Here is a 16,818-nt window from a genome sequence, read left to right as displayed (position 1 = left end):
GGTGGCACTAAAACAGCACCGTCAATGAGCCAAAACAAAAGATTTGTTTCATCTGAGTTGGCAAGTCTTACACACTAAGACTGCTTGCCAACTCTTTGTATTCTAAGAAAGGCTGTCTTTGATCCAGGGGTCTGCAACCTTTGACTCTCCAGATGTTTTGGACTACAAATCACATCCGCCCTAGTCGTTTGATCCAATTGTGAGGGATCATGGAAGTCCTAGTCCAAAACAACTGGAGAGGTAAAGGCTGCATCACCCTGTGGCTCATGTCTGGATAGTCAAATGTACAGTTTGATGGCAACTGATAGCTGCCACATGGAATAGATTCCTTTTGGCTGGTGATGTCATCACAGTTGGTCAACGCGCGCCATTTGCCTAGCAGAGAGGTGCTGCCTCCCCCGAAATGACTGCAGAACTGGGAGTATGTCTAGACAGCCCATGTAACAGTAAACATGTTCAAACCATGAAAACACTCTCGACTACCCCATTGATACCATTAAAGGGCTTGCATGGTGCTACAAGGACACAGAATGTTCATACCTGTTCCACAAAATAATTCAGTGGGCTGCTCCTGATGAAGCCACTCAATTAGAAACTGCAAAAACACTTTACGGGTCTGGCGTTAACCGTGCCAGTAAAACCGGCATGTTGCCGCCAGACCCATAATGAATTACCGGCACCTGACTTCCCGGTACCACCGGGTTATTTCGAGTACAGCGGACAGGAAGTAAGGCGCCAGTAATTTTGTAATTCCTCATTCCCATTGAGTCCTATAGGACTCAATGGGAATGGGGAACACGGAAGCACCGGTATCGTTAATAACGGTGCTGGTGCTTCTGTGAAACTCAGCGGACGGGACGGCACGGCACCCGCTCGCAGAGTCATAGTGTGCCAGTCCGGAAACAACGGGGCCGGTAGCCTTACCGCCACCATTGTTTCCAGACAGGCACACTTATAAAGAGGCCCTTAGTCTCCTCTTCCTCGTAACAGTACTTTCAAATGTTAAATGTGGGGAAATGAGGAGAGGTCGTGCAGTAGCCCATAAAGGTCAGGGGAGGGTTAGTTTGGTCATCAATAGGGAAAAGGGGATACCATGTCTCGCTTGCAGGCACCCTCCTCTCTCTCACCCTCCTTCTACGTCTCTGGGATTTATATTTGTTCCTGTTGTTACCCTGACCAGAGGAAAAGGGGTAACATCCCACAAAGGCTTCTGGGATTATGGGTTCATTATGCAATGGGAAGGGGGAGTACCGTGTTCCCCTCAGGGACATCCTCTCCCTAGTCCCAAAGGACCCTCCACCCATGTGGTCCTCCCTCGCTTCTCCACCCCCAGGGTCAGGATGCAAAAGCAATGTCCTTTCCCTGGCCACCTGAGGAGGGGATCCAAGGGGAGTAGATGTGAGGCTGCCCTCAGGTTTCTCACAGCTGGCAAACACTGTTTTCTCCTTGTCTTGCGGTTTCAAAGGAATTTGCCAATACCCTTTTGTGAGTTCGATGTCACGCAGGTAACGAGCAGAGCCCAGTTTCTCCAGTAATTAATCTACTGGGGGCATCAGATATACTTCATAACTCGACATGCAGTTCAATTGCCGGAAATCCACACACAATTTTGTGGATCAGTTTGGTTTCAGTACCATCACTATGGGGAACACCAAGGACTGACAGATGGTTCTATGATGTCCATACACAGCATTTCTGAAATGTCATCCTTCACCAACTTGGCGCTTGGCTTCTGGTATTCGATACGGTCTTAGGCGGATGATCTGGCCTGGTGTTCTGCTATTGGAATGTTCTGCAAGTCTTGTTTTTCCTGGTAGACTGGAAAATGTGTTAGCATACATCATCTCCTCTTTTTGTTTCTCTGTCATTGACATTCCCCCTTGTACATCCTTAACACTGGAAATCGGTTTGTTTGCATATTGTTCCTCTACATCTATTTGACATGTTGTCAGTACCGCCATCGTTTTGGGCTCAAACCATTCTTTCAGTAGATTAACGTGATAAACCTACTTGGATTGTTTCCTGTTGGGTTGGCTTATTCAATAGGCAACGGGCCTAAAATGTCCTCTACTACGTTGGGCCCCCTCCAATGGGCTAGTAGCTTGTTATTGCTGGTGGGCAACAAGACTAGTACTGTCAGGGCACAGAGTGCAGGGGTGTGCATGCTGGGTGTCAGGATTGGTTTGGGGAGGCATCATAGAGACTCTAGACATGTGCAGGCAAGAAAACAAACCAAACATAGACCAAGAAAGAAGTTGCACCCTTACAGAAGGCTCCTCTGCCCACTTTTCAGGAAAAAGGACCGGCAAACTACAATTCCCAGCAGCCTCCGGGCCAGGAACTACAAAAGTAAACCCACGCTGGGTGTGGCACGTGCATGCGCATGCGCACCAACTACAGCACAGGGCTTGTGCTTAAGGATCTGACCGGAGCAGACACATCGGCAAGAGCTCCTGCCACGGGGACAAGCGCGAGGGGCCACACCCCAAGGAATCATCATTCCGGCCCCTTGCCGGCATTAGATATATATATGCTACAGCTAGAGGCGGGCAAAGCAAATCTCAGGAAATTACACGCAGAAGCAGAAACGCAGCGTTACAGCTGTAGGGGAAGCAGAGCACCTCAGAAGCTCACGCCGCAGCAAGGGGAACGTGCAGGGGACAAAGCCCAGGCCAATCACGTCCCCCTGCTCTAGAGAAGCTAAGTTACTGCGCTGGTAGCGCTTTGTAGCAGCAACCTCGCACGCTGCATAGAATGCCTGTTGGCACCCACAGACAGTCGCTAGCTCAACAAGCTCCTTGTGCATGAAAACAGCCACGTGCACACATCATATGAGCCGCATAATATCAGCCACGTGCGGCGGACTAAAACTACTGCACATTTAGTCTCAATCGGTTGTACACTTTTCCGTCAGCCATATACACCCAGCTTCAGGCATGTGCGGCGAACTGCATTCTGCTGCACGTATAGCCACTTGCGGCAAGAGCAGCCCTGCATGTGCATTTACATGTTTTAAGTCACTTGTGGCCCACTTGTGCATTAACATTGAGTCCTAGACAACGCGTAGGCTTATGGTTGCATGAAGCCCATATTAACCCGGCCCTGGGAGGTGTCACTGGTCATAGCTGCATTTACATTGCATGCCTTTTGAGCTACGTGTCAGCTACACGTAGATCACTAATCTGAGCTCTCTTTGCAGCATTTGAACTGCTCCTGACACCGGACCGGAGAGTGTGCAGGCAGGAGCCCAGCACTCACAACCAAAGGTAAATGCCTTTTTGGTTACCTTGTATTGTGTGTGAATGCAGTGCGAGTTGTATGCGGTTAGGTGAGTGTGTATTCCGATACAGTACCGTTGTGAAGATTACCCTGTGTCCCCTACCTATTCACCTCCTCCCTCCTAGCCCTCATTCCAGTTACCCTCTGCACCGGTACCCATCCAAGCATCGTGTTCCTAACCCTCTTTCCCTGCTGGGGTCTCGGAGGATTGTGTAAGCTTAGTCTTGCGAGCACCAAGACCGTGGTGTGGGTGGTTGGTTCATGCCACACCTGCGCCTGGAAGCCAAAGCTGTGACAAGTACCCTATCAACGGGTTTAAATGGGTTTCCAGTCAAAGTTCCTAAAAAATAGTTTCAACAAGTAAAAGTTTAGACACAAAAGTGCTGAAAACAAAAGTTTAGAATTTTTTTTTTTAAGTAGTAAAGTGTTTATTTTAATTTGGTATAGTTAAATAGACGTTTAAAAAAAAAAACAGAGGGTTGGGGGGACCACCCCATAAAAAAATACATTCGAAACTTTTTTCCACACTTTTGGGTCAGAACTTTCACCAGTCGAAACTTTGACTGTCGAAACAGTCACTATGAACAGTTTAAATGTCCTCATCCGGTTCCTTGTGTAATATTGTACTTCTTGTGCGGTTTGTGCCTTTCCCAGAATTTCCTGAGCTACTGTTCTTAAGTTGTCCAGGTGGTTCTTAAAGTCCTTTACATTTTCATTGAGAGGTACCTCTTCATTTTGTTACCATTCCTCCTTCACGATATCCAATAGGGTCCGGGGTGTCTCCTGAACAGTAACTCAAATGGGAAAAAACCTACGTAAGATGAGGAGTGTCTGTTAGTACCATAAGGACTAGTGGTAACGCCTAATCCAAATTCTTTCCTTCTGGACCAATGACTCTTCACAGCATCTGTTTGATAGTTTTCTTACAGCGTTCCACCAGACCATCAGTTTGCGGATGGTACACTGATGTTTTTAGCGGTTTGATTTGTAATCGTTGGAATACTGGTGTCATTACCGTAGACATGAAATTAGTGCCCTGATCCACTAGTACTTCATCTGGTAGTCCCACACGGGAAAAGAAGCTTATTAATAGATCAAATACTTATTGAGCCAATAGCTGTACACTTCCTGCAGTACTTGGCTACATCCGCCATGATACCGAGCCAATAGAACCATTTTAGCAGGTTTTGCTGGGTTTTTAGGATGCCATATGCTCCGCACAGGGGCGATTATGCGCCAACTTTATAACCAGTTCTCAATGTGCCTAAGACAGTACCAGCTGCTCTTTGTCTGCTCTGGCTTTAGTTCTAAAGATGCAATATAACAATTCACCCCTGTATTTGAACGCTTATCCTTTCTCAGTGGAGGGGCTTTCCTCTCTATTTTCTTTTTCTCTGGACGCTCTTGGGGTAGGGATGTTGAGGGTCTCTGCCATAATAGATGTGTTATGTTTTGCCACCTCCCACCCTATAGGAAGAGTTATGTAAATGGCCAGATTCAACACATTTGCTCTCTGGTTTCCTGCCTGGTCTTCCTGACGTGAAGGATCGGTTCTTCGACCTTTGCAAGGGAGTATGGGGCTCCCTTGTACCAGCTTTTTTCAGCTGCTTCTACCACTTGCTTGAAATGGGGCATATCTGATCCTATCACAACTGGGGTAGGTAGAGAAAGAAGAATAGCGTCCCTTATGTCCATGGCCTTATCCTGTATCTCCAAGTGTACCATTTTAGTGGGATGCATTTTTATGTCTCCATGTAAGCAACAAATAGGTATAGAATCAGTCTGTTGAACAAAAGGGTCACTCACTTGTGGGGTTATGACGGTCTGCCGGTTATCCGTTGTCCACCCTGGTTCCATCCACTCTCACATTCACCATATATGGGTACCGTGATGCCCCGCCGGCTCCCCCATGGCATGAAACCAATCTCCATAGGCTCCACGCCCCTCCTTTTTGGACATACAGGCAATGTCACTACAACAATGAGGCTGTCTGTAGAGTGGCACAGCCAGTGTGGTTCTGGCTTTTGTTCTCACAGTCTTCTCTTCTGGTTTAAAGGACTTTCTCCATCTTGAAAAACTTGGCCTTACCGGTTCTGTTGTGTAGGGTTCTGGGAAAGGCATCTTACTGTAGCCAGTGTTCTGATAAGCAGAAGCTATATCAGTGGCTTCGGCCAGGCTGGGTCTGTGAGGCTGTTTGACCCAACATTGGACTGGACATGGCAAGGACTCTAAAAACTGTTCAAATATGACCTTCTCAAGCACTTCTTGTATGATGGCGGAACACAGTTGCAGCCATTTCTTGGCTAGATCTTTGACCCTGTAATACAGCTGACATGGGCTCTCTGCTGGTTTGAGGCGGGTCTCCCAAAACTTCAGTCAGTACATCTCATTGAGCCCCAACTGTTTACAATGGCTCATTTCATATCAGCATATGGGGTATCACCATTGGGATTCATTGTCCAATAGGCTCCTTGCTCCCGACGGTAAGGGTGCCACGTAGTGCCCCCATCTCTCTTGTGGTCATTGTACAAGCCATGTTATGCTCTCAAAGCTGGTAAAGAAGAACGCAGGGTCTTCCCCGTCATTGCATTTCTGTAATTTTGGAAAACGGTACAATGGGCTGGCTCTGTGTCGTGGATACTGCTTCAGTAAGGCCGAATATCGTTTTGTGTTGTTTATCTTGGGCAGTCATCTGCAGAGTCCCCTGCAACTGTATGGCCTGCTGGAAGGCCTGCTGGCCTGCCACTGCCTGTTGGGAACGTATTTGAAAAAGCTGCTGCAACTGCTGTTGTCCAATCATTAATGCTTTAGTCAAGCCTTTCATAGCACTGTCAAATCCCACCGCTGCCACCACTTATAGGATTGACACCACTCCAAAGGTTGAGTAAAACTTCAATATTTATTATGGTTTAATACAGAAAGATGGGTCCATGTGCAAGGATACATCATCTGCTTAGTGTTCTCTAAATCTCCTCTGGCTTCTCCTGGCTAAGGGGTTGCTTCTTCTCTCTTCCTATTCTGAATAGGCCCACCAGTCCTCGGATATCTCCTCCAGCTGCCTAGCATCCTGCAAAGCAAAAAAGGCAATCTTGTATCATACTTACCGTCCCCATTTATACTGTTTCCCTTGGTCTTCTCCCAATCAGAACCATCCTTGCTGGGAAAGTCCTTCGCCCTTGTTATGGCACTTTCACTCAGAAACGTATCCCAGATGAGAAGGTTCTTAATGAGCTTGGATACCGATAATTCACACACTTCCTCAGCTGATCGCAATGATTTTTCTGGGACATAGTTGGAGCAAGCAATACTAGCCAGAATCACTCAGAGCTCTGATTCGATTTTAAAACTCTAAGTCTGATAATGCATAATCACAATAGACTCTGTGCCTGAAAATACCCAGCATGCCCTCTTATCACAGTGGTCAACAGAGAAGTGCTGAAGCAGCAAGCAGTACTAAGTATATTTGGTTTGGTTGTGGTGGGGGTGGGTTGTGGAAATGAAGCACAGGTATTTGTAAGATTGCACTAGGCTGGGTTTGGGGCGGAGAAAGGCTGGACTCTCGGATAGGCTTACCTGGGATTGCTTGAGCTTAACAGAGCTCTGGATCTATGTGGGATCTAGGATGGGTTGGGCTATAGCTTGAGATGGGTCAGTTCCTTGGGATTAGAAAACAACTCATTTGGCAGGGATAAACAATGTTCAAGTTTCAACAGATTCCTGACAGCATGGGCTTGTTATCAAGGCTGCGCTTTGGCTTGAACCTGGCTCTTGGCAGGATTGGGCTTTGAACTGGCATGCCTGCCCTCTGGGAAAGGCTGACTAAGAGCAGGTCATGTCCCTGGTGGGTGATTCTAGGCAATGAGGGCATTGTGATGAACCTGAGGATGTCGTCCCTTCTCTCCTAGGGGGAGACCTTTCCCATAGGGCCAGAGCAGTGTGTCCATGGTACAATATTCCCGCTGGGGGTGGCGCACTGAGGGAGGATCACATGGGGAGGAAATCCCCCTCTGGGATTGAGGACAATCATCACCAGAGAACGCAGTATCTCCCCACTTCACCATATCCAACTCCCCTTCCAAATCCTCCTGCCCCCTACCTCGATAAGGCTAATATGTATTGCTGTCAGGTTAGCTAAACTAACTTACTTGACAACATTGAAAGATCAGACAACCCAAAGTACTCTGCATGCAGCTTTAAAGTTGATATTGTGACGAAGAAGATGGCCAGGAGTACAAGCATTACTCACGTGAACAGTCTAGCTTTCTGAGCCCAGCGACTGGCTAAACTAAATACATCAGCCCGATGCGCGAGTTCCAAAAAAAAGCCAGAATCAAGTTCAAGCTGGGGCGAACGGGATATGAGCAAGGGAAAGCTTCCCCCCGGAGAGGAATAGCAAGAGACTTTCCCGGACGCAAGGTGAAGCTTGGGGAAAACAGAACGTGCAACCGAAGGGAAACCTCAGTCGGCAGGGATTCTTCAGACAGCGCTGGATGCCCGAACACTACCGGGGCCTCCAATAGGAAAACAGCTGGTCGGGGAGCATCGGGACAGCGAAGGAGGACTGGAACAGGTACGTAGGTTGCACGGTAGCTGTGCGAAGTCCGGGGAGGCATCAGGGTGGGCTCAGAAACTGGAGAGAGAGGGTCTCAGACCCTGTAACCAAGGAGAGAGAGTTGCATACTTGGCAGGAGAGTGAACCAAGTATATAAAACACAAAGGTGCAAGTCTGGAACCCGCACCCAAGAGAACGAGGGTCTGGGACCCAAGAGAAAGAGGGTCTGGGATGAGGAAGAAAATAATAGTTGTATATTTTGCAGGAGAGTATACCAAACGGAAACAATGCAACCGCAAGAGTCTGGGACCTGCATCCAAAAGCAAGAGGGTCTGGGACCCTGAAGAAAGAGAGGATCTTGGACCCTGAAACAACTGATAGGGAGTTGTACACTTGGCAGGAGAGTGAACCAAGTAGATACAACACAACCTTGTAAGTCTAGGACTTGCACCCACATGTTAACGCAAAGTTTGAAGCAAAGAGGGTCTGGGACCCAGAAAGGAGAAAAGAGACATTACAAGAGAAAACACTGGCTTGGCAGGGAAGCATGCCAAGCTTGTAGGATACATGAACTTTGAAGTCAAGCAACAGTTCCTCGTGAGTTAACCATAGACTTAAGAGAAGAATAAGTCTAGGGGAAAAAAGCACAACACTAGCCCTTGGAATCCTGTATTTTAGAACATTATTTTGCAACATTTTAATACCATCGAGACTGGGAACGTTTCTGTTGTTTGAGAGCACAAAGAACACTTCCTACTTTATGAAAAGACCATCTTTCCACAGTTATGTTAGATTAGTGTTAGGGACAGTAGTAGGTTTTTTTCGACACGACAGTGACAGACTTTTTAGATTCAGACTTCCTGACAATTTCACTAGTTTCCTTTGAGGCAGGGATGTACCTAGGGCTCCAATGATATTAAAAGTTGCTCAGCCGGGCTGGGCACCAGATATAACCAGGCTCTGGGTGGGTGTTGATCTGAGCTGGGCTTCCAGCAGGGGATTGGGTTTGAGATGGGATGTTCTCTGAGCTCTGGTCTGATCGCTAGGCAGATATGAGGTCCAGGCTGGGCCAGAACAGAACTATGTTGGGATCAATCTATGGTTCGGAGTATGGCTGTGCTTCATTTCTTTCTGATTGCTCTACTGGGGTTTCAGCTGGTAAAAGACATTGGGCCTCATTACAAGTTTGGCAGTAGTCATGCCTGTAATACAGGCAGGCTACCTCCAAACTTGCGAAAAAATCTGGCACCCACGAATGGGCAATTACTGGGGTATTCCGGCCCCGCCGGACCCGGCAATTGCCCTTTCGCGGGTGTCGGAATCGGGTGATCCCCATTCCCATTTGAGCCCCATAGGGCTGAATGGGGATGCCTGTAGCACCGGCGCCAATCATTACGGTGCCTGTGCTACAGGCATTCTGTGATCGAGGGTGCCTTTCATTCCGCCAGGTCAGACTTGGCAGAATGAAAGGCACCCACAAGCACAACTCGGAGTTTGCCGGTCCGGATACAACGGGTCTAGGCAAGCTTACCAGTACCATTGTCTCCGGACTAGCAAACTCATAATAAGGCCCATTGGCTCTGGACAAGGATAGGTTCACTTATGTGCACTGGGAAAAGCTCTCGGCTTGCACACGGCCTAGGATAGGTTCATTTCTGGGGTATTGTGCTGGGCTCTGGATGGGATGGTGTCCGGAAAAGACTGCTGCAGCTAAGCTGGGTTTTGGGCAGACCATTAGCGCTGAACAGCTCAATACAGCAAGACAATGCTCAATAAATGCATTTTCTAGATCTGATTTGAAACAACCGTATACCGGACTAGTCATATTAAGTAATCTAGACAATAATGGTCAGAGGCAGGCACCAACCGTTCACAAATTCTCGTGAAATCCCAATCCATCTCTGCTTAGCATTCAGTTTTATTTAACATTGTCTTTGTTCGATGGATGTGTATCCTCCCTGCATGCAACAGTCACTTCAAAGAAGACCATTATTGCATGGCTTGGACTATGGAGAAAGCCCACTTTGTTATAACGCTAAGTTTCATGAAACATTCCCCATAAGGTATACTAGAAATTTGAAATGAATCCATTATTCTTATACTTCCCAACATTTTCTTACCTTGGTAGATACTTATCAAAACCCATATTAAAAATGTTTTGTAGGACAAAGGACGGCCCTAGGAAAAAGAAATTAAGAAGAATTAACAGTGGAAGCTGGTTTACATAAACCTGTAGCTTCATAGATAGGGTTTACATTTACATTTACATTCATACCAGGCACTAAGTGCCCGTAGACATAAGGTCACTATACTGTAAAGTAGATGGTAAGACATAATAAACAACTAGACTGATGCTGGTGGACTACAAAGCACTGACCATCCCAGAATGCATGTAGTTATCAAAACGAAAAGGTTTTGAGTTTCTTTTTAAACATGTCGTATGATTTTGTTTCTCTCAGGTCGGGGGGAATGGCATTCCATGCTTTAGGTGCCGCTGCAATGAAGGCGTTTTTACTGACCTGGGTAAGCTTAGCTCTTGGCACCACCAGCAGGTTTGTGTCATTGGATCGAAGTGCTCTCAGCATGGGTTTCCTCTTTAATGTTTCTGCTACATACTGTGGATTGGATCCAGCCAGATGTCTGTGTGGTATTAACAACAAACTGTACTCTATTCTGGCATCAATGGGGAGCCAATATAGTTTTTTTCTTGCCTCCCATATATATGATCTCTTTTTAGGGCGACTATTGCCCTCACTGCGCTACTTTGAATTACCTGTAGTATGGCACAGTCGCCTTTGCATACCCCAACCAGAAGACTACTACAATAATTGATTTTTGTACTAACAATAAGCCTAGCTACTGTCTCACAGCTATTTTCCATAAGTTAAGGTCGTACCTGTGATAATAACCTTACGTAACATGCTGATGCAGAAACCAAGCTGTTAACTTGGGCTTGCATATTTAGATTTTGATCCAAGTAAACCCCAAGGTTTTCACCTTCTGTGTAGTGATGATCCTACAGCCTGCCACCTAAAAGTGTAGTATTTCAGGGCCAAGATTCTGTACTATATCAAATCCAGCACATTCAAACATACATACAAGGAGTCTAGACTTCACCCAGTAGGCACATGCCATTTTTATATCCTCAACATATCTCAACCAAAGTGATGACAAATAGAAAGTAAGTTGGCTAAAGACTCAATCAAGAGTCTGGCTATTGAATAGGGTCAATATTTGTGACCATTTAAGTCAAGTCTCTTCATTTTATAATGTGAAAACGAAGCCTGCATCACTTTACCCTATCAGGCATTCTGGGACTGCCGTGTAACTCAACCATGAATTAAAGTAGAGAACTATTCTAACACTCACGTAGTACAAATACAACATACTATTACAGAAAGGTCTGATTAGAGCAAAGGATGAAAAGAGTGTCACTTGGAAAGATTAAAGGGTTAAAACACTGGTGAATCTATTGAGGTAATTAATGACCCCTGTGTTACAATATACTACACACTCTTCCCAATGCTAAGATAAGTGCTTCTTCACCTCCGGTGAGGCATAGAGGGTAATTACTGTTTTCCCCAAATCATTGCTACCTTTTGGAGGACTTTACTTGAAACACTCCAAAATGGCTTTAATTGAAAATGAGTGCAGGAGATTCAAATGATGCCTCCTTATTACCTTAAGAAGGTCTTTGTAAAGCTCTGGGTACAGCATGGCAACCTCAGATTTTACATCCTTATCCAAGACCAGAGAGAAGACTGGGAACATGGTGTAGATTGTGGAATATCTGTGAAATAGAAAGAGGGAATTTAAAAACAGTGCATAACCCAAGTTCAACCATAAAGCTTTCTGAAAAATATACAGCAACAACTATGGCAGGTCAGCTTTAAGTGGCTTAAAAAATTGAAAGATCTCAAACATTTTGCAATTATGTTCGATCATTATTTTAGCAATGACATTTCTTTCTTTCTTGGAGGCTATTGAGATGAGTGATTTTCTTTTAATTGTAAAAAGGATATTGTGTAAAATGGAGAAGATAGTCATGTTAGGAAAGAAAGGGAAACAAAAAAACAAATTGATAACTAGCCATTGCGTATGGTCTGTTTTCAGGAATGAAAGGAGAAGTGGAATTTTGGTGACCTTTATTAAAAAAAAAATTGGGTATTCTGTAAATCACAGAATGTCCCATGAAGCCTCAAAAGGCCCAATTGAACATCATGCCTCCAATAAGAAATACAATTAAATTGTTCTGTTAATAGAACAGAGGACATTGGTATCTTTTAAACAATCTTTGGAAATAGTCAATTGGAGAGAATGTTTGCTAAACTGTATTTAAATGGCACTGTGGATACATTCTTGTGGGTTCTGTGATGATGTGACAGGTAAGAGGCTAGGGGATACGTGATGTGTTCTCCAAAGGGGGAGGAATACGGGGGTTCAACCATCCCATCCCTTGCCTCATTTGTATGACACACTCCTACTTCCCTGAGGAACCTATTGTGACTCAGCAATGGTATGCACGATAATAAAGGTAAAAATGAGAATAGCAAGAAGAGGGGCACTCAAGGAGAGGACTCCACAGGTTTCCACAAGCCTCCTTGTGCCCACAGAGACTTCTGTATGTATGCAGAGGCCCTTTGCTATCAGGAACAAACAACAAATCATACCATAAAGAGAAGGGAGAAATGGATCAGAAAAAGGAAATGTACAGGAGAGGAAGGAGACAGAAGAGGAGAGCAGACCGCAAAGAGCAGTACGAGCTGACTGACCTAAAACTGACGAAGTCAAAAAAGCCAGAGAGGTAGAGGAAACATGAAGTGATGGGAGCGATCTGTGGGGGACGAGCAGTCATGGAAGAGAAAGGCAATCATGCACGGCTGGTGGGAGACCACGTTCACCTAGGGGCAAGAGCTACATGGGGCTCCAGACCAGACAACCCTGAAGAAAACTCACAAGAGCAAAGCTACCTGGTAGCCAAGAGACAACTGGATAGGTTGGAGAATAAGGCCACCAGTGACAAAAGAAGCCTTTACAATCCACACTACAGTAAAAGGAGAAATTGGTTAAGAGTGGCACCAACTGGTACCCCTCAAACCAGATTTGCTGGTAATGGTCGTCCACCAATGAAACAAAACATACCTACTCTTAAGCAAATGACTGATGACTCACTGGCTCTGTGGTGTTCACTGATGTTCTGCCTGGGTGGAGATCTCAAGAAGCAAATCCAGAAAGAATTGTGCCTTTGGAGGAAGTTATAATGATGGAGGCCTGACATTCCACCCAAACTTGGTGGGGAAGACATTGATGGCCACCTGACTTACATAGGTGACATGTCTGGGGAGACCGGATCTCATAACTTTGAGTGACTTTGTGTTTTGGACTTTGGCATTTGGTACAAATACTTGTTGATCTTTGATAGGTTCTCTCCAACAGGCCAGGATCAACCAATAAGAGACTGGTCTGTAACCTTGTGTGCAGGGAATGTTCAAATATAAGTTCTCTTGCTTCAACACCTTTATGGAGGAATATCCATCCTTGGTTCTCCCTTATGCTGCTCTTCAGTTGTTTGTACACAATAAACATTATTTTGTCTTAAGTCCTGTTAATCCCATTCTTAGTTAGATACACCAAGGCAAGGCACAACATTCACGTTAAAGAAACAAACATGGATGAATTGGAAGTGGGATCTTAACGGTCACATGTTGACAAATGCAACTAGAGTTTTATCGAGGGGACCAACAACCGTGACATGGTCATGAAAGAAACTGCAAAACAGTTAGCAGGGACAGCATTCCATGTTTCCTAGAGACAAAATGCACACAAATGTATTAATTTTCCTATTGTGACATTAGAATTTCTGTTATCAGAAAATGTGTTAAAGCAGCTTCAACAAGACCGGTGATTCCATTGCCATCACCCTGACCCTGATCCAACATCTACCTCTGGAGTGAACCACTCCCTTATATGATCTACTCTCAAATTCAAGGAAACTCATTATCATACCTAAAGGGCATGCAGGGCAGTCAGATGTGACAACTACAGGCGTGGCTTCATCAGACAAGATAGAGAAGAATGTTGGCCAAATGCAGTATCATCTCTGGTGGTAGATCCAGAGAATATTGCTTACCGTTATGTACTTAGTGGCTATAGTGCAGCGCTATTCTATAGTAATGTATAGCAATGTATCTGTGGGGATTCAAACCTATGATCTTTGTTGTGGTGGAGCAAGCACCAACTTCTTAGGGAAAAGCAACCTTGTGAATGCAATAAACTGCATCAAGTCCCCCTGCATCATGTACCAAAAAACCTATCAGACCAAGGAGCAAGGGTACATTTGTAGCTCTCAATTCTAACTTTACACCCCAGCAAGAGACCTCAGCTCCCTCCGGTCCACTCCTTTGTCTACCGCCAGCCAACACCTCAATCTGGTGGTCAGGCTTTCCATACTCACATTCACCATGGAACTTTCTTCTCTCCAGGATCAATGGCTTCAACTGTCTGCTCACTTTTGGGATACTAATTTCCTGAACTTTGGGTTCCTACATTTCAGGGCCCAAGAGCCCAAGAGTTCTGCCTATCTAAACTGTGTCACACAAGCTGCCTATTGAAAGCATCACAAGAATGCCTTGACCTCGAGTTTTATAAAAGGTATCTAACAATACATGCAGACAAGATACAGCAGATGTTAGAAATGAGAAGTAGGTTATCTCTGTGTGCATAACTGCCATGGGTGACAATAAGCCTAGGAAATCACTTTTGCTTCTTGGTCTGTGATCCAATGAAACATATTTTATTGTGTTTGATGTGACCACAATGATGAACACAATTAATAAAAGCACACAGCAATAAAACCCACATAAAAAGAATTTCAATTAAATGCTCATGACATAGTAAATAGTCCCTGATTAATATTAAACAGAAAGTAAAGCATGGCATATATCTCTAGTTAGGAAAGCTATTTTTGTAAAGGCCATACAAATGTCAGCTGATCAGCTGAATCCCAACAAAAAACCACAATGCCTCATTTGTTACATCAAAGCCATATACTAAAAAAGCGGCCTGAGACACATTTTCAAGACATCAAGAAATCTCCATCCAAAGCATTGTCACAAATGTGTGTCATGTTCCAAAACGACAGGTTTCAAATACCAACCTACACTAAAGCCAAACACTCCTTTCACAAGATCAATATGTGCATGAGACCAAGGTCATATTTAGAATGTTATTGATTTGGTATTAAGCACACAAGCAAGCCATTGGATCCCCGCCTGAGAGTGCTTTGGTATCAGAATTAAGAGATTCAGAAAGCCAAGGTTTGGTGTTGCTAGCAGAGAAGTTCAATGAAGAATCTCACTGAGGAATCTTTCCAGGGAAAATTGGATATAGGTGTGGTGTGTAAGGAGAGTAGCAGAAGTGGGCAATTCTAGAGAATGTCTAATAAGGGCATGACACACCTCAAAGCAGCTCTTGTAAGGAAAGCATGGTATCAAACAGCAAAAGAGACAAAAGCTATCACAGTTGAAGGGTATTTATTGAACTTCAGTTGGGTTTGAAAAACGCCTATCTAATCCTAAATCTAAAGATAGGAGCAAGCTACGACCATCAAAAAATAATAATGCAGTCCTAGTCGAGTCTGTAAAAATAAAAGGGCCTATACTTATAAACCTATTGTCCTTACTTCTAAATACAAAGAGTGGGAAACAATGTTATGCAAAAGAAAAGTGTTAAAAAAATGTCAGGATTTTCCCTTCCCCACGTTTTCAGCATGGGACAAGGCAGCAAACTCGAGCTTAGCACACTCTATGGCTTCTCTAGCTCAAGGATGAAGTTCAGAACCTCAACATCAGGGCCTTCTGTACCAAAGTCTCTTTCAGAGGGCCTGATACAACACGACAAACATTAAAGTTCCTTTCGTCTTAGGATTTCACATATACAACTTCTCGGGTGATTTACTGTTCACCCCATGTTCCGCTCTGCCGGGCTCCGAGCCACTTTAACACAAAACCTTCAATTGGTCTCCCACTGCCGGCTAGGAGCAAATGTATCTACTTCATCAAAATCTTTCACTTTTGCCACTTCTCAGCGTGATACCTTACAAAGACTTTTAATTGAGCACCAACATGATGCCGCATCACTCTGTCAAAGGTATTGTATCTTGCTTTTAAAGTTCAATAACTCATCAGCAGTTCAACTTTACTTGCGTCTCTTTTCCCATGTGTTTTAACAGTGTTTGTTTTTGCGCTCGCTATACAATGTTGCAGCTTGCAACCTTTGCTTCAACACAGACTGGTCTTTTATCAGTCTTCTCAAATCACCGGCTTTGTTGATTTCACTGACGCTGCTTTGTTCTTGGAGCCAAGGACGGTACTACTCTGGTGTACGTCTGTTTTCTCTCATAGCGGGCTGTCTGTGTAAAAGTGTTTGTGTTGTAAAAGGGGCAGGGGGTTAGAGTGCCTAAATATCCAAACTGCTTGAATCTATTGCTACTCCTCAACTCTCTGCCTTTCTTGAAATCAACCATCTTCTTCCAGGCCGGGGTTTGTCCCAGAATGGGTACTGAATCTGTCTTGGTGGCTCTTCTTGATGACATCGCTCTACTCCAGGACCGCAGGGAGGTTGGTGCTCTTATTCTCCTTGACCGCTGCGCAGCCTTGATATGATATGTTATGTTATTTATAACGCACTTAATACCCAGAGGTTTCTAAGCGCGGACCCGGGGATCAAACATGTGGTGCTCCGTGTCATCTTGCTTCCAAGGCGAGCATGTTGCCCCTGAGCTATCCTCTCTTTCAACACCATTGCCCATCACAGGCTTCTCCATTGTCTTCATGAAGCTGGAATTCTGTCTCTCGGCAGTTGGTGTCAGGATGGCCAACAACTGGCTTACATTAAATAGAGATAAAACTGAGATTCTATTGGTTGGCTCCAGCTGGATCTCTGACTACTGGCCTACCTCTTTTGGCTCCTGCCCCGAACCCTGCTCT

The 16,818-nt window shown here is 45.0% G+C and overlaps 1 protein-coding gene across 1 annotated transcript in view; it reads right to left on the bottom strand.

Annotated features, from left to right (window-relative positions):
* ATP9A (ATPase phospholipid transporting 9A (putative)) overlaps positions 1 to 16,818 on the bottom strand; it is a 1,385,006-nt gene that overhangs the window by 111,297 nt on the left and 1,256,891 nt on the right. Inside the window, exons 25-26 of the mRNA XM_069651153.1 lie at positions 11,513 to 11,621; positions 9,952 to 10,009 (exon numbers count right to left, since the gene is read on the bottom strand). Coding sequence (XP_069507254.1) covers positions 9,952 to 10,009; positions 11,513 to 11,621 — 167 coding nt within the window. The remainder of the gene's footprint in view (positions 1 to 9,951; positions 10,010 to 11,512; positions 11,622 to 16,818) is intronic.

This window comes from Ambystoma mexicanum, chromosome 3p, assembly GCF_040938575.1.
Source record: "Ambystoma mexicanum isolate Mex_15411 chromosome 3p, UKY_AmexF1_1, whole genome shotgun sequence".
In the NCBI taxonomy this organism is placed as follows: domain Eukaryota; kingdom Metazoa; phylum Chordata; class Amphibia; order Caudata; family Ambystomatidae; genus Ambystoma; species Ambystoma mexicanum.
This window is presented reverse-complemented; position numbering and strand designations above follow the sequence as displayed.